The sequence below is a fragment of the Pseudomassariella vexata genome (genome assembly GCF_002105095.1).
Source record: "Pseudomassariella vexata strain CBS 129021 chromosome Unknown BCR38scaffold_10, whole genome shotgun sequence".
Classification (NCBI taxonomy): Eukaryota; Fungi; Ascomycota; class Sordariomycetes; order Amphisphaeriales; family Pseudomassariaceae; genus Pseudomassariella; species Pseudomassariella vexata.
In genome coordinates this window covers 54,147-75,242 of record NW_024467965.1, presented here as the reverse complement: position 1 = coordinate 75,242, position 21,096 = coordinate 54,147, and the positions used below count along the sequence as shown (strand labels likewise).

Genomic DNA, 21,096 nt, shown 5'->3' with positions numbered 1-21,096 from the left:
GAAGATGGTTCATCTAGCTATTTACTTTACGCGGCACTCAGTGTTGCCGAGGTGACCATGTGCCAGCGTGCAGGACAACTTCGTTCACATCGGCGGAACGAGAGAGGCGCACTTTATGGAGTCCTTTACCAAAACCCTTCCAGAATACCATCGAGTCTGCACGCGGGCTCGGCGGAATTACGTATGGATCGATTGTATCTGCATTATCCCAGAGGACCCGAACGACGAGAGCCACGAGGCGGGAGGAATGTTGCATGTTTATAAACACGCATTCGTCACATTAGGGGCTTTGGCTACCTGGTCTGTGGCCAGGTGCGCTCATAGACGATACTCTATGGGTCGAGAGTCTAGCGGTCTTACCAAGAGTGGTAAGCAAGCCGAGTCGGATGCTGTTCCGAGTTGGTCCTGGCATCCTCTGGAGGCCAGGAAAGGACCTTCAGACCGATTTCGAGAGACACGAAGGTTTCGGCAGCGTATACGGCACCACGACGATCATATTCTCCAATAACGACTGAAGTCAATCGCAATCAATCTTCTGGTGAGATTATGCAAGCCCGATTCATACGAAAGTAACTGGCTGGCCTAGGGGATGTCAAGCGAATCTTCCTAGACCTCAAGTCAGTTGACACAGATAAACTCGCACTGACAGTGCCACATTGCAACTGAATCCTCACAGCATTACATTCGATTCCGCAGTTTTGTGGGAAGCTGTGGCCTCAGGTGTAGAGGGGCAGGCCCGGATTGTAGTGTTTAGGGACCCCTCAGGGGCTTTGGGATTGGTCCCCCACGCACGTTCGTAGTACCACTACAGCCCCCGGTGGTTGGAATCCGATAGTTATCCCCCAAACCACTTCATATCCGCTCGACTCCTGACTGCCTGTTCGATAGCCAACCGGCCGTGAACCACAATATCACGTCTCCATGTACGTAGTATCAAGATGAACAGCCGAACTCCGTTAATTAAAAAATGTATTTGCTGTACACAACAAGCAAGAAATCTGACGTGTCGCCACTTGTATCTCCAAAGCAACGAAGCAAGCAAGTTATCAACATCAGGTGGTGGAGGAATCCCCCCAAATCCTATAGCCCTCTTTTTCTCTCTGGGCGGGCGTCGAATCGCGTGACCAGATGTCACACCGAACAAAAACAAAAAAGTCAGACACGAACCGCCTCCCTTTCATGATGCTTGCAAAATCATGTATGTGTCTTCAGCGCAATCCAATGACGCTCATTTCGAGTGTCCAAACCCTTCGAATCCAGACCTTCAGGGGCCCGTCGACTCCTTCCACGTTCTCCAAATCAACACCTTCCCACCAGCAACGGCGGGCGGGCTTTCGCCAGAACAGCAGCAGCTTCTGTGCCATCCCCACCGCATTGTTGCCCATGTCGTTGCCACGGATATCGCTGCGTAGTCTGGCAAGAGCGAGGCTGCACACAACAGCTTTGTTGGGTTCACCTGCGCGGTGTCCCCATCTATCATCATGGTTGAAACCTCTAGAAAGATGTAAGCAGTCGTATTCAAGATGCAGTAATGAAGCAAAGAAAGTCGACATAGAGCTTACCCAGCCGTGAGCATCTCAATCAGATGAGCCTCGGTAGTACCAGGTTCATCGCTTCTCTTGAGCCCTGAAAATATGCCGTTTTGCCTAAGTAAAGCCCTTGCCGCGGCTCTCTTGACCTCAATCATCTCGGCCTGTCCGATATCAGGTCGCGGTGGGATGGCGTAGAAGTCCAGGTCTTCCCTGAGAACGATGATACCTGCGCGCTTGCTGCCATCGTCTCGAGCACCGCCAAGAGAGTCGATTGGGACCACTCCGCCGTCGGGTGAGGAATTAGGTGATGACTCGCTGGGGATGGACTGGGCAACATTGCGGAAGAAGTCTAGCATGTATTGTAGAGAAGCAGGGTCATACTGGGATGTGAGGTCAGTGAAATGCATATTGATATTTGAGAGGAGATTGCGCGTGGTAGATGACGCAGGGATGCTCGTCCATGTGGGACTTGCATTCAAACGAGAGGGAAAGGGGGAAGCAGTGGTAGCGACTTGAGTTATGGGGGTATCATTCTGGGAACTGACATCGACTTGAACAGCATCACCATCTGCGAAGCCGCCCATGTGTCCTTCCGGGAATAGGCCATTGGGGAATAGTGAGAGAAGCACGAATTCCGGCAGTGTTAGTAGCTCGTCTCTAGACAAGACAAACCTCGTGCCGCTAATGAGAAGTGGTGTCAGCTATGGACTTGCAAGGTCTCCTGAGGGTAAATGCTTACCGCAGATCCATGGTAATGGTCTCGTCGGCGCCAACATCTGCCGACATGTCAGTAATCTAGCCGAGTGGTATATTCACAACAGTGCTGCGCTCTCACCTCCGATAGCATTGATGGGCGGACCGCCCTGTTGGACTTGAGTAATAATACTCGACGCTCCACCGGCGGCAGCCATGAGGTAGGAGAAGGAGAGTAACGGGCTATAGCCTTCTGAATAGGCAGGGGGCGGTTCGCTAGGATCGTCGCTCTTCTGGCCCGATGGGTCGGCCTTGGTATCTTGCGGGAGAGCTCGCTTGGTCTCGGCAACGGCGTCTTGTAGAGGGCTGTTGGAGGAGCCAGCAGCTAGGGGAGCGTATGCTGGTGCAGCTGCAGCAGACGATGTTTCAGCCTGGGAAGCAGGAGGCGTGAGTTGGATGAGGTCGTCGGCGAGATCTTCGGCTGACGTGTACTCGTGGCTGCTAGAAAACGGTGGAGGTGCGGGTCGCAAAGCGACGAGCGTAAACGAGGTCGAGGCCGAAACTTCGGAACCTGGGTAAGGGTAGCGCGGCGGAGGGGATCGCCCGCAAGTGTGGTCGGTGTCTTCGGTATCGCGACAGTCGGCGTCAATATCACCAGCTCCTGCCTTGTTGACCGAATCAAACGGTGGTTCCTGGTTGTGGATTTCGGCAGTTTGCAGCCCAGCGGACACGGACTGTCCGTCGGTATCGTCTTGTGAGTCTGACAACGTGGCGGTTGAATGCGAATTGGTGCTCAAGGCGTGGGTAGGAGTTAGAGCTGTTCTGGCGACGACTACACGGGTCGGCTGATTACTCGCTTGCGGCGCACCGTCAAGTTGCTTGCCAAGATCCAATATCGGGCGGAATTAGATGAGCTGCATGCTAGATTGCGCACTGCCAATTGAAGTAGTCGGTCGTAGGTAATTGCGTCCTGATGTGTCGATGCTTGGAGATCGACAATGGTTGTTGTCGAATGTTTGCATTCCAAAAGTGAGGTTCAACCACCATCCTGGTCAGGCTCATCTTAGTTCTCTCAACCCGAATGTACCTTCGGCAGTGTTTTTGCAGTGGCTTAGGGGGGACAGTACTTGTGGACCCACCAATCAAGCAACAATTCCCAACCGTAGGCGCTAGGGGCCTCAGGCGCCCCAGTGTGCACTCTATTGTCAATGGCAGGATAGGCGCCCGCCCGAGCCTACCCACTCAGGGGCGTTGTCTCCTTTTCTGTTGTCATACACCCACTGGGGTTGGTGGGTTGGCGGTTGACGACGTTAATGACGTCCAGTTGCACTGAATCGTCTCCCAACACGAGGGTTCACACATCAAGCAGGGATGGAATAACGGGGTGCGGAAGTACTAGAAATGATGACATGGCTTCCACCCACCTGGAACTATAGCTAGACGATTTCTGACAACTTGGGGGTCTTGCATGGAGGCTCAAAACCAGGTGCCTCCAAGGTGCCTAAATAAGTTACACGTCAACGTCAGCCACGCACTTTGATCAACTAGCTTCCAGGCGAAGCATTACATCCAAATATCCCGGGTTCTTGAGAGCGCACAGTGATCATTGAGCGTGGGGAAGTTGGGTGCCCCATTGGCTATAGCTGGTCCTCTACGGGGCATTTACAAGCTACGTTCTGTCATCGACACGGCTTTGTTTTGGAAGCGTGGAAGCACAAGAACGGCATCGTCCCTCTGGGACATTAGAAGCCGCCGGTACTTCAACCGACCAAGTGCTTTAGATGGTAGAAAGTCCCTCGGCTGGCCCGGCAAAACTGTTCCCGGACTACAAAAAGCACACAGGATACGAAAACATTGCTTGATGCATATACGGGCGATGTCCGTAATTGCAGAAAAGACTTATGCCTTGACGAAAGATGGGCCTGTCGCATCTTTGTTATTATGTTGGGCGAAACGACCAGTCAGTTGATTTTGCTTCGGATACAGAGACCTCGAAACCGGTCGATATCTCTGACTAACGAGTCATGGCAGCCCATCACTTAGTCAAATATGATAGACGACCTGGGAGTACATTCTTAACTATGTAGCACAAATAGTCAACAGGCTCGACCATGTACCGGCAGCTAATGTTTCTTCTGGGTCTTGATTATTGAATCGCACGGTACGTTCGGCTTTGAGACGACTCAGGTCAGGGTCGGTAGGTCTACGACTCGATACTTGAAGGAAGCGAAGGATTCTGCGAAATTCAGTCCACCATATCAAGAATGGCAGCAGACGAGAACATGGACGCGGAGATACTCGCGAGTCCTTTGTCTCCAGTCACACATCCGGTCAGGTCAGGCCGTCACAATGCCTCGGCCATGCACATGCGTAACCGTCCTTGTTCTCTCAGAGCAGCAACAGCATCTGATCAATATCTGCAGTCACGAAGCTGAAATTCTGAACTGGCACAACAAGCACTGTAAATCCGCAATCTCATTGATAGCCCCACATGTATGGCAGCCTGCAATGGCTTCAAATCCTTCCACAGTCTTGCCTAACAACCCGAGAAACATCACCTAGACTCCACCCATAGATAATCATCCCACCCACCATCTCCTAGACGGCATCGCTGGTCGTACATCTACGAAGCCTGGACTCTCCACCTTCAACTCAGCCCCGGCGAGCGCTCCCCGGGCTGTCCATGCCTGACAATCACTAGGACTTCGACACCAGCACGGGTAGCCCCGATAAGGGTTTCGAGTCATTGAGAGAGGAAGAATTGAAAGGGAGAGATGAGATGGGCGTGGAGATGTATGGACTGGGGCTGCTGGCGGCGGATGAGCCTAGGCGTGGGTTATTGAGGATCCTATTAGACAGGTATGCCCCGGGAGTGTTGGAATAGCAATATAGCAAGGGATCTGAAGAAGCGGTAGAGGTATAAGGTTGCGAGGCGCGAGGGCGAGAAGAGAGAGTCGCGGTTCTCGCTGATGTGACTTGATTAGTTTTCCTTGTGGGCGAACTTCCTGCTCATAAAAACGGCATTCGCCTACGTGGGCGCACGCTCGGCATCATAATGTGCTTATGATACGGCTTTCCTGCACCACGTATGCCTAACCATGAAGCGCTGAGTGTATAACTCTCGCTCAGAATGCTCCCCCAGTCCTCAGCATGGAATAGCTACGAATGATCCCTTCGCTCAATCGCACCAGATACTTGGGCAAGTATGCAGTAGCACCCTAACCGCTCGGTCAAGTTGCTCGAAATGACAAGAACCCGATTCCCAAATGACAGAGCAGGCGCAGACATAAATAGCTTGACTTGATCAGTTGGTTTCCACGCACAATGACAGGCTAGAGTGACTAACCTGTTTGCTACGCTTCTAATTACCACTCATCTCAAGCCTTCTTCTCCAGCGCAATGCCCCTAGAGATATATATTCGTCATTCATTTTGTTTGTGACTTACACCCCCACGGAAATGGGTCGGTTCCCTTTGGAGGTGCCGCACAACATTTCATACAGCACCAGTCCAACCCAGCACCTCCCAGGGAAGGCTTGACTCGATAATCTGCTTACGTGAAGCGTAGACGGCACGAAAACTTGCGTAAGCATATGCAGATACCAGATAGACTGCCGGTCGGTGACGGTGATGAAGATCTGCATCTTGATCTCCGGGGAGAGGCGCTCCATGGCGCTGAGCGGCTGCGGGTTGTCGCTTGTAGTGCTTGTTTCGCTGAAGAGCTGCCTCTTTTTTCTTTCGGCGAGGTTATGATAGCATGAAAAGAAGGGAACGTGAGAATGTAGGATGAAATTGTCTGTATGAAGTAGTTGCCGACTGGCGGACCAACTTACGATATGGCGATTGCCCCTTTTGTTGTGAAAGTCTGCAATATTTATATATTCAAGGCCCAGATAGCATCGATCTTCTCAGGGGGGACTTTGTTGGTAGGTTGAGAACCAACGTAGTATGGTAGTGGACGCAACGCAGTCGCCAATAGGGCGCGTGGGAATGTGGATCTCGAATGTGTCCTTCGGGATGAAGTAGTTTTCAGAAAGAGCAAGGTCACGTACGTTGGGCCATTGCGACGGGAAGACATGTGCCTAACCTTTCCCGTTTAACGTGTATCGTTTGCGGTTTGCCACTCGACGTTACCATCACTTTATGAAGTGACTTTATCCTCGTGAGCACGACTTGGAAGGCACAAAATTAGATATGTATACCTCGTCCAAGGTACCTGCTGTAGCTGAAAAGAGGGTGGATAGTTGCTCGTGTTTTCTAACGCAGACTACGAGGACCAGTTATACAGCCAATACCCAGTCCCTGAAACAACTGCCACAAATAAGGAAACACCTCCAGAAAGCCTGCGAACCCCATATCATCCAAACGAGGCTTATCAATACCATGAGCGTCCTACTCCAACATAGCACATCCCATCTACATCCCGGCCCAATGGCCATGTTCGTCCCGACTAGCCAGTCTTTTCTGCAGCTTCCCTAGCCTCAAGATCCTTGAGACTAAACCATTCCATAGTCTAATCCTAGAGCCCCCTCGGAAGGTCCATAAGGACGGGGTGCCATCTGACCCGCTTGCCAGGTGCGGCGTCGACACCGCCCACATCGTCATCACGTCGTCTTTTATCCCCACACGAAGGGCCAGATAGATCCTGGTGAAGCATCAGCTATCCGCAAGCCATGCGCAGAACCAACAATGTAGCAGTCGCCGTCTTTACCTGGGGCTTCTGAACAATGGAAGGCTTGGCTTGCACGAGTCTGGCTATGAAACGATTGATAAATCCCGGGTCTTGGACTTCAACCTTGGCCAACAAGTCCTGGTGGTCATAACTATAAGTTTGGGTATGCACTGATCTCATGGTGTCGGCATGACTCACCTCGATGGGTAGTTGCTTGTCGTCTTCGCCCACCATCTCCTTCCACGTCAAGCCCACAGAGGATATGGCTTCGCGATACTCTCGAGTGTCTTCGCCCGGTATCGAAGTATACTACGGAGGAGGGTCAGACATCGAGTTCCCCATCATTATTCGTCGGATCCCTTACGGTGTATGCGCAGATCATGGCCATATTTGAGCCGGGGCCTTCGCTTTGGAAAAATATCTCGAGTTTCTGGGTCTCTGGCTGGGCCATCATTGGTGGTGCTGTGCAATAAAACGCAGAAATATTATCTTGGGATGATGGATGATGGATGTTGTCGCAGTGAAGTACCGCTCGACTTTGAGCGTATGGAGTTGATCATTAGAGCTTGAACGGTTTCCAAGGTTGGCGGAACATCGACAAAGATCACTCAGCTGCATTGGCAACGCCGGTTCCAGAGAGGCAGGGGCTCTGCTGATGTATGTCAACCGCAGTGCTCTTTCCTAAGATCAGGGAGGCGGGACTGGGAAGGAGCTTCCGATAAATCCCATACACCACCATGCCATCCTGACCTGCTGAACTTGGCCTCGGAGCCCACTGAATTCAAGCCACTCAAATTGTACATTGCTATCTTTCTCGACGTATCTTTCGGCCAGTCTAATATTAGGTTGCACGTAATCCTCTTTTGCGGGCTGTTGGAAGGACCGAGGGAACGATTACGGGCCGCCATCGCACCACGGCCACTATACTCTCGCAGAGACCTCGCAACGGCAACAGGAGAACCAGTAGTTAGTGGGACTATTGTAAGGTGGCTGCTAGGGACGGGTCGGACAGCTTCAAGGCCCAGATAGCATCGATCTTCTCAGGGGGGACTTTGTTGGTAGGTTGAGAACCAACGTAGTATGGTAGTGAACGCAACGCAGTCGCCAATAGGGCGAACCGACGACGCAGCGTATGTATTTAGTCCAGCCATTAGGGCACGGTTTGACATACGGGAGTACTAGTAGAGGTACCGGGGGCTTCGAGCCTACGGCGTATTTAATAATAATAATAATAATATTAGGTTTACAAAGGGCTCTCCCACCAATACTCAAAACTCCCTGCTCTCTCCAATGGCACACACGTCAAAAACACCCGTCTCCGGCAACCCCTTCAACCTCAAAGTCTCCTTCAGCCGCCTCGGCGGTTCCAACACTTCCTCGGGTGTAAGCACCCAAGTTCCCCAATGGATGGCCATCGCTCTCCTGCACTTAATATCCTGGAATATGTTGACAGCATCCACGGGATTCGCATGTTCCCCTAAGAAGATGTGTCGGGGTTCATACGCCCCGATAGGGATGAGCCCGAGGTCAAACGGCCCGCAAAGCTCGCCGATCTGGCGGAACTGCGGACAGACTGGCAGGTGGCTGTATTCAGATCCATAGTCATCGATGTCCTTTGGGATCTGTGGTACTGATCGGTACCCAGTATCACCACCGAACCAGACGGACTTTCCCCCGGATGCAATGCCCCACGAGCTCCAAAGCGTCTTGTTTTCGTCGAAGCCCTTTCTTGAGGACGTATGTTGGCTGGGTAGACACGATATGCGAGCCTTGATGGGCTCGTGTGGTGCATTAGAGGATGCCGTGCTTTTCGCCCTGCCCGCGTCTGACTTTTGTGCTTCAGGGGATAAAGTGATCTCAGCATCGTCCCACCAATCCATCTCTGTGACATTGGCGATCCCAGCTTTCTTGAACCAGCTCTCTAAGCCAAGAGGGACAAAGAAGTGAGTGTTGGGGTGGTTTTTCTGGATCTCGCAGACGCTGGGGTACGACAAGTGGTCGTAGTGGTTGTGAGATATCACCACCACGTCCACGTAGGGAAGAGCGGACAAGTCGCACGGCGGCTGAGTGTAGCGCTTGAAGCCCACGAAACTCACTGGAGTGCAATGATTTTCCATCACAGGGTCACTGGGCGCCCGCGAGTCAATACAGGCTGGAATGTCGGAATGACGGGCATTTTGCACTCACAATAACACCCTCAACCCCGATGGATATTCAAGATAGTAGCAAGCATGTCCAAGCCAAGTAGCCCGCAGGTTGGGTGAAGCAATGCGCGACTGGAGGAACTGAGCCGGCACAACGGAGACCTCCTTTCCGGTAGGTTCAGGGAACTTGATCAGGCCGATATGCCATTTACTATGGTTTCTGTTAGTGGATATAATAAAAGTATTCTGGGATAGGTAGCTTCATCATATAACGAACAAAAAGAGCATGAAAATATCGAGGGTTTTCGACTTCGTGAACGAAGGATGTGGATTGCGAAACCCCGTCGTCCTGCCCCGGCGGTCTTTGACATGATGGGGCTTTGCGGCGGCATCATTGGGACTAACTCCCGGATGCTTGGCCACAGAGGCTGAATATGCAGCCATCGATAGCAAGGCTGTGGAGGCCGTCGCTGCCGAAGCCTGTAGGTGCGCTTTTCTCGAATGGCCGGCTATGTGGCGTGAGAAAAGTTGGAATAAGGGACGCATGCGCTTCGATTTTGAATAGAAATTGATCCAAGACAGATGTGAAGAAATTGGGGAAGGCTGATGGATTCTTATATACCGAAATTGCAGAGCATCCTGTCGCTGGGTATGGTGAAGTGAATGCAGGTTAGATATGGGATACGGAATTAAGGGATCCTAAGAAAGGTATGTCCTGGTGGCTGCAGACAGGTGCACAGCGGATGAACGAGAACACCGACCCGAATTCCTACAGTGTTTTGAGCTTTCCGAATGCGAATCGAATCAACGTCGTCACCATTCTGGACAACCATTGACACGTTTGCATAGAGAATCGACAAATAAGAATTGCAGTCCTTCCAGCAACATCGCAGTATCTTTATCCGAAATAGTTACACAGGTTTCCTTCGTTTCTGCCATTTCTTTCCTTCTTCTGTGGTTGGAAGGAAGAGCATTATCAACCACGTCATGTCATTCAATCGACCTACACAAGTTATCCTACATGAACACCGCTCATACCATAACCCGTTGCTTTCAATGAACTCTTCACTAATGGTCTGTACTCGCATTATCTTTTCACGAAAAAGGATGTCTCTCCATAGGTGATTGACAACCACTTCCAAATCCACGCAAGTCACTAGTCCTGGTTGGTTGTCCTCGATAACCTTAGCACTTACGTTGGTGCCTTTCCTAATATTAACGTGATTCATACCTTCTGTGCAGTTCTAATCACCGGAATAGTGCACTTGAGAGGATTGCCCTGTTGAAACGATTGCTAATCCTACGAAGAGGAAAAGGAAGCTTGATATAGATTTCGTTCTCCCGTTTCAGGGCCAAGAGTAGCCACAATAGGGTTAGCATACCAAAAACAGCAAATGATGCACCTCGACACGTCCCGACACCTTGTAGTATATGTTTATCGCCATTTCGGCTAACAGTAGCTTTCGGGCAACGAATAAAACGAGAAGTCAAGCTCAAGTTAAGTAACTGACGACTGGCAACCTTTGATTTAGTTGTCAGTTGCAGATGCAAGGAAATAATTCGCATCCCAACTAGGCCTGTGAGGTCCCAGCCTGCATTTGCAACTCACGTTTTTTCGAAATGAAAAATAAGGCGCAATAAACACCACTTGGAATTGAGTAATATAAGACAGTGTCTCACTTGAGTACCTGGGGTGCTCAAAGTGAACGAATCGTCGTTTCAATAAAGTCTTGGGCCTCGTACAAAATGCAGGTTCAGTAATACAATGTATGACTTGACTCTCATGATAACGTCAATGGAAGATTGAGAAAATAAAGCTAAGTTGATCAGATAATCAAGTCATGAAAAGGTACACTCAATATTATCTCATACATGAACTGCGTTTTGTGGATATGCCAATCAGTATCCCAACAACACAGCTCGAGTGACAACAGCTTCTTATCACCGTCGTCCTGAACAGGCCCTAACTCAACCCAAATGATTTGGGTATTTCATGATCGTTCCGTTTTCAATTCCAGTTCATCCATCCATATAAGATGTTGAACCCCCAATAAGTCAAAGTACCTCCCCCTTTCTCTTATAGAGTGGGAAAACATTCAACGCCATGCAAATATCAGAAACAATACCAGTACTGAATTACAACCGGCCCTACTACATCCTTTAATCCTCAAAGTCATCCACAATTTCAACATTCCCCGGGTGCCAGCCCTGAGGAGGCTGCGGGTGTCCCCAACCAGGTGGTGGAGGGGGCGGTGGTGGCCGTCCTCCTCCACCTCCACCATTCAGCTGGATGAACCCCGGATCACCCCCACCGCCGCCTCCTCCCATAAAATGCCCCGGTGGTGGTCGAGGAGGTGGTGGTGGTGGTCCTGGTGGCGGTCCAGGCATCCGCCCCATGCCCATGCCCATAGGGGGCATATGCCCAGGAGGAGGCGGAGGTGGCGGTCCGCCTCGGAGGCCGTTCCCCGGACCGCCTGATACAAACGGAGGGGGGGTCCGGTGCTTCTTTCCAGATTTCCCATGATGGCGATGGCTTTTGGCGCCCAAAGCCGCGAAGGGTCCCTGCTGGACGTGCAGAAAGAATTTCACCGCTGCGTTGGCGTGTTTGGGGACAGCGCGGTAAACGCTGCCGGTGGAGGAATAATAGGAGCCTCGGGAGCCGTGTGAGCCGTAGGATGAGCCGTCTGAGTAGGAAGAGGCAGATGATGATGAAGAGGAGCGACTTGACGAGGAGAGGTAGGACCTCGTGTCTGAGTGCTGGCGGTGGTGCGGGTAGCCGTCCATCTTGGGCGGAATTGTCAGGGGTTTGATGATAAGGAACTATGCTACTTGGGTACTATGATTGACAAATGTAGCTACCACACTCGGAGTGCGTGCTGGTTGCTGGTTGATGATCGGCGGTAGTATACAAACTAGCCACCCGACTGATTGAAACAATGCACGAAGACTTGACTTCAGACGAGGGGTTGCCCTGTCCAGCGGCCTAGAGACATAAGACACCTCGAGCAAAGGGCGACGATATCTCGGTGTGCTCAACGCGATGACCGGTCTGTATCAAGACGTGGAACGAAGTAAGACGGGAAGGTTGGGAAGACAAGGGATCCAAGCCTGGTAAAGACGAAAACGGGGCGAAACAAGACGATATTAAATATTCCCTACCTGGTCAACGGTGTGCAGCGAGCCCACCGATCCACGGGCTTGCCGTGGCATCAACCACAGAAGCAGGGCGAACGGGCGAGCGCCTATCGCTCCCCTTTCCTCAGTTTCCGGGCGGGTTGGCTGCCTCATGTTCGTTCATGCATGCATGCATATATGTACAGCAGCACGACGATCGAAACCAGCCAGGCAGCCACGCTGATGAGAAAATTGATAATAACAATAATAATCGCTCGGTGGTTACAGGCACAGGCAACCATCGAATCAATCGGAAGCCAAGTACGCGGTATCTGTAAACAGCCGGCCGACTTGTTGGATCATGCCCGGAACCTGACGATTGGATTGGCGGGGAGCCTGGGAAGTGGGGGAAGGAGAAAGGGAAGAAGACGCCTTCCAGAAACACAGCGAGTGCAGGCGCAGCGTTACTGGGGTGCAAATGCGGGCGGGCAAGACTCGTTCTCTTCTCACCTTTCTACTTCGTACTGGTCATCGTCTGGACGAGGCAGTCTTACGTCTATGGCCGATGGGGAGTTTTGCTAACAAACAGGGCAAAGTGGTTGTGGTGTGTGACAATGTGTAGCTCCATGCAGCGCGGCCAATGAAGTGGGAATGAACAGCAAGCCACTTCGCCCTGTTCCGACGACCGTCTGGAAACCTCGCATTTGGGAGGTAGGCCAGTGGTAGTTGATTTTCGGTGAGCATCTGTCTCGTGATAAATCGGACAGATCCATGTTGGTGGCTAAGTACCCTCCCAATGCAGTTGAGCCGCATGGGAAAAAGACAAGGCAGTTGATGGTGCGTCTGTGCCGTGAACGCAAGGAGCTGGAGCGAGTGGGCAATCGCTGTCTGCCTCGTAGAGGGAGACCTGTCAAGCAATCGCGTTTCGGCCTCTCCCCTTCCCAGGTTGAAAAGGCTCCAGTGCCGCGCCCAAATCACGCATCGCACGGTAGACCGGGCCTCGTCAGAAACCATCAAGATTTGTGTTATTCTATTTCTTCGTTCGCTTCTGTTCGCTTCTTCATGACCTACTGCGAAGGATAACCGGTTACGCTACAATACACCTCTCAAAGTCAACACCTCCAGCCAGCCCAGCCCGTTCCTCTTCCACGAGACCACAACCAATATTACCTATTTGCTGCACAAAGCAGTGCGTGCTCTCCGTGGTCACTGCTACTGGCTTCCCCTCATTCTCTGCCACATCTCTCTTGTCATCAATGCTGATACAATTCGCCGTCTCCCTCTTCCCCGCATGGCCAAAATCTCTCTCTCCAACCATTCGCTGGAAACTAATACTATAGGCATCGTCCTCAAAACCCCAGATGCCATCCTGTGTCGAGTTAGTAGTAAAAAAGGATTGCCGACCAGTTGGCATCCCATCATGGATATATATATAACAAAACGCCATTGTACGCCATTGTCCCCAGTCTTTCCTTTTCTTCCCATGCCTAGTCAAGGCAAGCCAAGCCGATCCCCGGATGCGAGACGACGGCTGTGCCGATGTTTAACAACAAAAGAAAATAATATCCTTCGTTCATATACAATGTCGTGAGTTCCGCCCTGTCGTACAAGCACAACCATACCATCCACGGCCTCGGTATTCAGGTGGACCACCACATACAGCCGCAATCGCTCATGTCGCTTCCCACACTCCTCTCCTCAAGGGGATGACCAAGGTACCGCTCTACGAGGCTTCGTCGCGATTCCGAAGAGCTGGGACCGTATGCAGGCTCCTCTTCCGCAATACGGACCTCGATATAGTTGCCTGCTGAGTCTTTGAGAGGCTGTGCCGAACCGTTTGTCAAGATCTCATACTGGCGGCACCAAGGCTCCGCGGAGGGCTTGCCGGAAACGCGGCGCTCCTCCACTTTGACAACACGTGGGTAGGCCGACTTGAAATCGGTTGGCATCGGGCTGTCAAACCAGTTCGTCGTGGAAGATGACGAACCGCCCGTCGTTAAGGTCGCCGATAAGCTCGCTGTCGTGCTAGTAGCTGTCACTTGATCTGTCGCAATCGAGGTAGCGGCCACTACCTGCTTTCTATCCGAAAAGGGTGGCCACTGACTGTTCGGACGCTCCGAGAAAAGCGTAGCAGTGGGGGAGCCACTTGTAATGGTGCCAGTGCCGCCGCCGCCGCTCGTAGTGATGGGATTATGACTGCTGTTTTGTGCAGCGTAGATAAAGGTTTCGAGGATCGTGCCGTCCCAGTGGCAGATCCAAGGCCTCTCTCCCGACTTCGCGACACCCTTGCGCTTGAAGTCACCGCCATCGGGACCGTTGAAGCCGCCCATGCGACGGTGTTTGACCGAGTCAGACGAGGCTGTGGATGCGGCCGCTGTGAATAGGGGTTCAGGGATAATGACGACCTTGTCATATGGCATCTCAACTGCCCAAGCCGGGCCCCGAGAAACTTCGTATGTATCGTTGACGAGTATGAGTCTGGCATCTTGGAACAAAGGGGGTTGCATTCCATAGGAGTACACATGATTGTCAATGGTGTACGAGTGGTTGAATGACAGGCTCATGGAGTACGCCGCTGTCGGGTCGGCATCCACAATGGCCTTGATCGTCATCATGAGCTGAGAAAAGACGATGTTACAGTTCCACGACTGAGCTTGTGTCGTGTCGTTGAAACATGTCGCGGGATTGCGTGTCACCATGATGGGCATGGCAAACGTCCCTTCCACTAATGGAGGTAAACCGGCCGGTACGGTAGGCCATGGTGTCATGTCGTAAGTCATGGTGGCCTGGGAGGAAGAGCTGTAGAAACGTGTCAATTATCGTGCCCCAAGAAATACCATAGTTCGTTAGTCTAGACTCACTCGCTATGGTGACCCCTTTTGGGCCTACCGAAGAAGGTGCCGAGAATGGCACCGAGGACGACAGCAAGCATGATAACAATAACGGCTGTCAGACCAAACGCCCAGCACGGGACGACGCCCCAAACCTTTCTTTTGGCCGCAACTTGCCATTTCTTAAGGGGTGGCTTCTTTTCATTAACGACCGCTAAGGCTGCTGTATTAATGTCATGCTGACTGGTATCCGTGTGAAAGCTCCTAACGGATTGTCGGGACACTGGTGAGTGGGCGCCGTTGTTCAAGTCCTCGGTCGATGCGAATTCCGGGTTTCGCGTTGCAAGACCGATGCCGCCCGCGCCAGGTATTGCCTGGAGTTGGATTGACGCAGGCGCTGCTGCCACTGCCGCCGCTGGTGTAGGTAGTACAATACCCTGTACTTTTCTCGCATAAGCCTCATCGGGATACCTGGTGTAGGGAGGTAACTGTTCTGTGTGGCCATCTGGGCCGATAATGTCGGCCACATCTTCACCCTCTGGCCCTAGTCTCCTCTGATAATTGTTTGCTGCGCCGGGAAAGCCGACTGGGATGGGTGCTGGTACTGGTGCTGGTGCTGGTGTTATCCTGTCCTCGTCGGGATCGGCGTCCGGCTCGGGCACTGTGTTTTGAGGATACATTTGATAGGGGTGCGTTGGACCGCGCGGCCCATTGTATATCCTCTCGGCAATCGGGACCGTCGACGTGGTCACCACACTAGCCGTCCTTGAGAGGCGAGTATTTTGCGGATACATCTGGTACGGGAAAGACGGTCCTGAAGGTCCTTGATACGGACTTTCCGGCCGGGCAATCTGTGACGCGGAGGCTATGCTCACTCCCCGCGCCGCTATCGAGTCGTCCATGGATCCCATCGCACCATCGTGCCGTAATGTGAAGGATTCACGTGGTCGATGCGGAGGTTTCCCAATACTCGACGGTCGTGCGGAGAGAGGTTGAGCGACCTGGGCGGCCGGTGGTTCCGGGTTAGACGGGCTCGACGGGTTCGCGTGGTCCTGTGCAACATCGGCTGGTCGAAAACCATCTGAGGGTCCCATCGGTGTTGGTCGAAAACCATCCGAGATACCCACTTGCGTTGATCGAAATCCATCAGAGACGCCCATTTGCGTTGGTCGAAAGCCATCCGAGACGCCCATTTGCGTTGGTCGAAATCCATCCGAGACGCCCATTTGCGTAGGTCGAAAGCCATCCGAGACGCCCATTTGCGTTGGTCGAAATCCATCCGAGACGCCCATTTGCATTGGTCGAAATCCATCCGAGACGCCCATTTGCGTTGGTCGAAATCCATCCGAGACGCCCATATCCGCTGGCCGAAACCCGTCCGAGATGCCCATTGCTTGCAAATCATAGTCTTCATCGTCGCCCTCAAGCCTGGACAATCTCATTGATGTCCTCATCGACGCCCTCTGGTCCGGATCGGCCGCCTTGGAGTCGGTGCCGCTCATGATTGCGATTGTGTGTTAAATCGTGTATTGGCGACCAGTGTTGTGCTCACAGAGCGAGGTGGCTCCGCAGCATTAGTGACTTGGATCAACGACGACCCTGGCCCCAAGAGGTCGTCTACAAGTCCTTTCTTCGACCGTCCCTGCCTTTTGGGCGGGTCAATTCTGCTCGAACCGGGTCTTGTCGATGCTGGCCTTTGCGATCGTCAATTGTTGTATCTTGGTTGCTTGATGTGAGTGAGAGGCTTGGAGATGAGACCAACAAATGCGCAACCGTGGGACATGCACTGGCACCGTGGATTAGTAGGGAAAGACGGACACACTAGCGCTGTGGGTTTCGGACTGGATTGGGGGGAGGGGAGGAGCGAGCGTTACAATCGTGTCATTGGTGGGTTACTTTGGGTGTAGTCGCATGGTATGGGTTCCCTGTCTCCCCCTGATGGTGAAAATCAAGAGTGCCTTCAGGCTTCTGCGGGCTGCTCGTTCTGGACTAACCAATAATCGCCAAGTGATCCCGCCAGTGATCCAAGGTTAGTAACTACTGTATTAAAGCCTAGCAAAGCCTGCTGCAACCCCGTGGGCGACGCCGGGAACCTCTGGGTTTACTTCATACTTGATTCCTAAAGCCGTCGTGCAGTGCTAGGGTGCCGGGGACATCCTGAGATCCCTTAGCAGTCCTCCCTTCTGCCAACATATTCAAGCAATATCGACTGCAGCACATCGGCCTGGCCCAGATAGCTTGCTTGAATTCGTGGCTTCTTGGGTGGCATAGCAGATGCCAGAAAAGGTGAACTGCCCGAGCCATTGCACTGCAGAAGAGGGGCGCGAGTCTTCTGCCCAATACAGCCGGAAGCATACCGTTGCATCAAGGTGGAGAGCGCCATCTAAAATGGCAGCTCAAGGTTTCTTCGTGTGAGAAGGTTTATTGGCTCGGCCCTGGATTCCTTGCAAGGCGCCGGGCCTCCCTGTTTCTGCCCGCCCTCGCATTAACCCCTTGCCTGTGGGTGACTTTGGCAATTGATTGCCGTCATTTATGCTTTCATCAGATAGGACCTCCCACGGAAGGATTGAACCAGTTGCAGAGCCTCACGCTGGCTGACAGGACATGTGTATCGAGTGAAGCATTCCCAAGTCATCGTTGAAGGAAATAAAGTCTGAGACAAAGACACTCATGTTGCGCCGTAGCGGGGAATAGTAATCTGGGTACCCGTTTCAGGAGCCACATCGCGTCTTGGCAGCCTCTTGAACTGCGGTGTCTGCCGACTGCCAGACAACCGTCAGCGAGAAGTGCCGAGTAGGTCAACATTGCTATCAATACGGTACAGGGTTTTCGAATAGTCGCAGTGTGCTACTGTAACGTGTTTTGGAATTTTAGTTTGCAGCCAGACGGGCTTGATTTTCGCAAATACACTGTGCTTGGTAGAAATGCGACGCGACTGCTTCTTGGGGGCGGCTGGTCCGGCTAAACGGGCTGAAATCTCAAGTGTCTCTAAGGCGAACAAGCTTGGATCGGCTCAAGTGACCCAAAGTGCTCTTTTGGGCCGACGAGGGAGCGCATTTCCAATCTGTGGCATCTGAAAAAAGGAATGGTCAAGTTGAGCTTAAATTGATGGAGTCATACTGCCGCGACCGAACTAGTCGGATTGAGCGTTGGTACAGAACACAGAAGCCACTCTGTCTTGCATGCCTGTATTCGATGTCCACATGGCGAAAAAGGTTATCGTGAAAATAGTCAAAATGATGCTCGTATGACAGCCCTGGGGTTGTTGCCGGTTCGGTGATACCGAGTCAAGTTCCCTGCCAGTGTCGACACAAAGTATGGCCAAGAGGGCACATTCGGTCAAATTTCTTGCATCCCCAGTGAGATGTGAAATGACTGATGCATTCTTGGAAAGACGGACTCCAACGTCCAGCGGCAATAGTGCGCTCCTCGTTTTTAGCCTTGAACCAAAGTCGAACTCTGCGATCCCGAATGATCCGAGTTCAGATGCGACGAGAAGCATAAGATGAGAAACTGCCAAAGTTGCCAATTCCGCTATCACGGAACAAGTGCCGTGTTTGGTTTGGTGGCCTGATGACGGACTGACACAACGCTGGATCATGTGCGTCCATGTTTCTGTCCTGGAGGGACGCACGGGAGAGTCGCGCCGATGTTTCGTGCCGGGGTACCGCTGTTGCTAAAGTAAGCTTTTCCGACATCAGAGACCCCGCTTGAGCCTCACTATCTGGGTTTCCTGCCACGATCCACCCCGACGCCCCGGCTGCTGTCCCAGGGCTTGGATCCTTGGTATTGTTAAATCCGGTAGTTCGTTTATTGCAAGCAGGGTTCGTTTCTACATAGCTAGACTTAGTTGACTCTAGAGAGAAGCTCGAAGGGAGAGAGGATGTGCAGTCCGTGGGAGAGACCTTCTGCACTTCTCCGACTGATATCAGCCTGTTCTTATTACAACGCTCTTCGGCGTGTCAAGGTGTTGAGCGACGGCATTTCCCCACCGTGTATCAATGTCTCCAAACGTCTAACCAGCTGTGGTGGTCTAGATGGAAACCGCAGCTCAAATACGGTGGGATCCTAACCATTCGCAACGGAAGGCACTGCCAAAACTGGTGGTTACCGAACGTCAAGTACATATACATGCTCAATTCAGCATGTTTTCGGCTGAGCATATGCAGATGCTGAATACGAAGGACCCGTAAGCACTATACTTCATATAGTATCGTGTATATGTCTGAAACGTGCGGCTCAAGTTGATTGCAGAGAAGAAGTATGGCAAGAACAGCATGCCAAATCGAAGATCGTGATCATAGCCATTGCAACTGCAGCCTCTAGCGAGAAGTCGCGACATATCCAGAGCATTCCGGCGCTTGATAGCATCCTGGACTTGTCACCCATGCCCCAACGGGTGTGGCAACAATCCAACCATGCTCATCCTAGCTGAGCGACAGCTTGGGCCAGAACCAACGCCGTTCGGTAGGGAAATGCGACTTAGACATTTCGACTTCGCCTCTAGCTACCGACCGTTCAACCATGGGTCATTCGGAACCTTCCCCAAGGCCGTCCGGCAGTACCAACAATTTCTACAGCAACAAGCCCAGGAACGCCCAGACACGTTCCGTCGGATTGCTTATCCGGAACTATTGCGTGAAGCGCGAGGTGCTGTTGCCCCTCTTCTTGGAGCACACGTGGACGAGGTTGTCTTGGTGCCCAACGCCTCCACGGCCTTTAACACGGTGGTGCGCAATTTGGTCTATGAAGATGGTGATGTTATACTGTATTTCAGTACGGTGTACTCTTCGTTCCTAAGAACGATACAGTCGTTAGAGGAGACGACAGCTGTCCAAGGTCATTCGATATCGCTTGTATACCCAATCGAGGACGATGAGGTTTTGAACCTCTTCGAGAAAGCTATCATTGATGTCCAAACGCAAGGAAAGAGGGTAAAGCTTGCTAGCTTCGATACTGTCCTCACCTTCCCCGGTGTTCGCTTTCCTTGGGAGAGGATGTTGGCCAAATGCCGTGAATTTGGCGTCATGTCGTGTGTAGACGGAGCTCACGGGATTGGCCACATTTCGCTCTACCACATGGCTGGCCTAGGACCAGACTTCTTCATCAGCAACTGTTACAAATGGATCATGGTGCCTCAAGGGTGCTCGGCCCTCTACGTGCCCTTCCGAAATCAGCACTTGATCAAGACGACGTTCCCCACGTCAGAGGATTTTCTGCCGGAGCGGGAGAGACGAGGGATGCCAGTTACAGACTATTTCGTCAACCTCTTTAACAGGGTGGGCACCATCGATTTCACGCCATACCTCTGCATCAGCGAAGCTCTGAGATTCAGGAGTGAGGTTTGCGGTGGCGAGGAGCAGGTTCGGGAGTACGGCAGCAGAATTGCCCGAGAAGGGGGTATGCTAATGGCACAAATCATGGGCACTGAAGTGCTTGAAAACAAAACAAAGACGCTGTGCAGGTGCTGCTTCACCAACGTGCGCTTGCCCTTGACGTCCGAGGAAGCAGGTTGTCCCCAAGAGGCTGTCGCAACCGCGAATTGGATCTCGGAGAAGTCTATTATTGAGTATGACAGCTACTTGCCTACCCGGTATTATAATGGGGCATTTTGGACGAGACTTAGCGGTCAGATATATTTGGAACATGCAGATTTTGAATGGGCAGCCCACACCTTGATAGAGCTTTGCAATAGAGCGCGGCAGGAGTTAGCACTGAGGGGTGTATAAGGAGCATGATTACGATTAGGCCTTGGCCTCTTACGCCGCATTCTTCAGTGAAGCCAATATTGTCATGATATCACCTTATGCAGACTCGACCAGCACATATAACAGCATCTGTATCCGGGATGCTGCGGGGTGCGGGCTTCTTACGCATACAGCCCCTGCCGCTACAACACTTTGATCTTAGTTGGACCAGTTGTCCTGATGAGACGCCCGCTGTGATCGAACAGGATCGCGGCCTCCACGACTAAGCGACTCAACATTCCGTGCTACCGGTGTCATGTGATGCATAAATTCGTGTGCTAAAACGGACGAAACATGAGATGACGCCGCATCACTAGGAGGCAACCAATAGAACAAACATGAACACGGGTATCCGCTGTGCCCG

At 52.2% G+C, this 21,096-nt stretch overlaps 5 protein-coding genes across 5 annotated transcripts; 1 reads left to right on the top strand and 4 right to left on the bottom strand.

Moving 5' to 3' along the window:
* Window positions 1-1,195: 1,195 nt before the first annotated feature.
* On the bottom strand, window positions 1,196-3,636 carry BCR38DRAFT_494287 (uncharacterized protein; the record flags this gene model as incomplete). Its single annotated transcript, XM_040864718.1, has 5 exons — window positions 1,196-1,494; window positions 1,563-2,213; window positions 2,272-2,308; window positions 2,368-3,103; window positions 3,586-3,636. 5 exons carry the CDS (start codon window positions 3,634-3,636, stop codon window positions 1,209-1,211), a joined length of 1,761 nt encoding a protein of 586 aa, XP_040713293.1. The 3' UTR covers window positions 1,196-1,208.
* A 4,452-nt stretch (window positions 3,637-8,088) lies between these two features.
* BCR38DRAFT_439602 (putative Zn-dependent hydrolase/oxidoreductase family protein) lies at window positions 8,089-9,773 on the bottom strand. Its single transcript, XM_040860643.1, has 3 exons — window positions 9,318-9,773; window positions 9,084-9,251; window positions 8,089-9,023 (listed from the first exon to the last, which is right to left on the bottom strand). The coding sequence occupies exons 1-3, from the start codon at window positions 9,584-9,586 to the stop codon at window positions 8,165-8,167; spliced, it is 1,296 nt and encodes a 431-aa protein (XP_040713292.1). The 5' UTR covers window positions 9,587-9,773; the 3' UTR covers window positions 8,089-8,164.
* A 1,015-nt stretch (window positions 9,774-10,788) lies between these two features.
* BCR38DRAFT_439599 (uncharacterized protein) lies at window positions 10,789-12,166 on the bottom strand. Its single transcript, XM_040860642.1, has one exon. The coding sequence runs from the start codon at window positions 11,822-11,824 to the stop codon at window positions 11,201-11,203; it is 624 nt and encodes a 207-aa protein (XP_040713291.1). The 5' UTR covers window positions 11,825-12,166; the 3' UTR covers window positions 10,789-11,200.
* Window positions 12,167-13,794: 1,628 nt separating this feature from the next.
* BCR38DRAFT_411103 (uncharacterized protein) lies at window positions 13,795-16,487 on the bottom strand (the record flags this gene model as incomplete). Its single annotated transcript, XM_040858538.1, has 2 exons — window positions 13,795-14,953; window positions 15,016-16,487. The coding sequence occupies 2 exons, from the start codon at window positions 16,485-16,487 to the stop codon at window positions 13,795-13,797; spliced, it is 2,631 nt and encodes an 876-aa protein (XP_040713290.1).
* Window positions 16,488-19,203: 2,716 nt separating this feature from the next.
* Window positions 19,204-20,875, top strand: BCR38DRAFT_439588 (aminotransferase family protein-like protein). Its single transcript, XM_040860641.1, has one exon. It carries the CDS (start codon window positions 19,404-19,406, stop codon window positions 20,712-20,714), a length of 1,311 nt encoding a protein of 436 aa, XP_040713289.1. The 5' UTR covers window positions 19,204-19,403; the 3' UTR covers window positions 20,715-20,875.
* The last annotated feature ends 221 nt before the right edge of the window (window positions 20,876-21,096 follow it).

Bases quoted from the DNA above. Each gene is read 5' to 3' on its own strand.
- BCR38DRAFT_439602 (XM_040860643.1), bottom strand. From the start codon at position 9,586: ATGCGTCCCTTATTCCAACTTTTCTCACGCCACATAGCCGGCCATTCG. The intron at 9,252-9,317 runs GTTCGTTATATG...CAGAAACCATAG, and splicing joins GATATTTTCATGCTCTTTTT to TAAATGGCATATCGGCCTGA. The intron at 9,024-9,083 runs GTGAGTGCAAAA...GCGGGCGCCCAG, and splicing joins TCGGGGTTGAGGGTGTTATT to TGACCCTGTGATGGAAAATC.
- BCR38DRAFT_439599 (XM_040860642.1), bottom strand. From the start codon at position 11,824: ATGGACGGCTACCCGCACCACCGCCAGCACTCAGACACGAGGTCCTAC.
- BCR38DRAFT_439588 (XM_040860641.1), top strand. From the start codon at position 19,404: ATGCTCATCCTAGCTGAGCGACAGCTTGGGCCAGAACCAACGCCGTTC.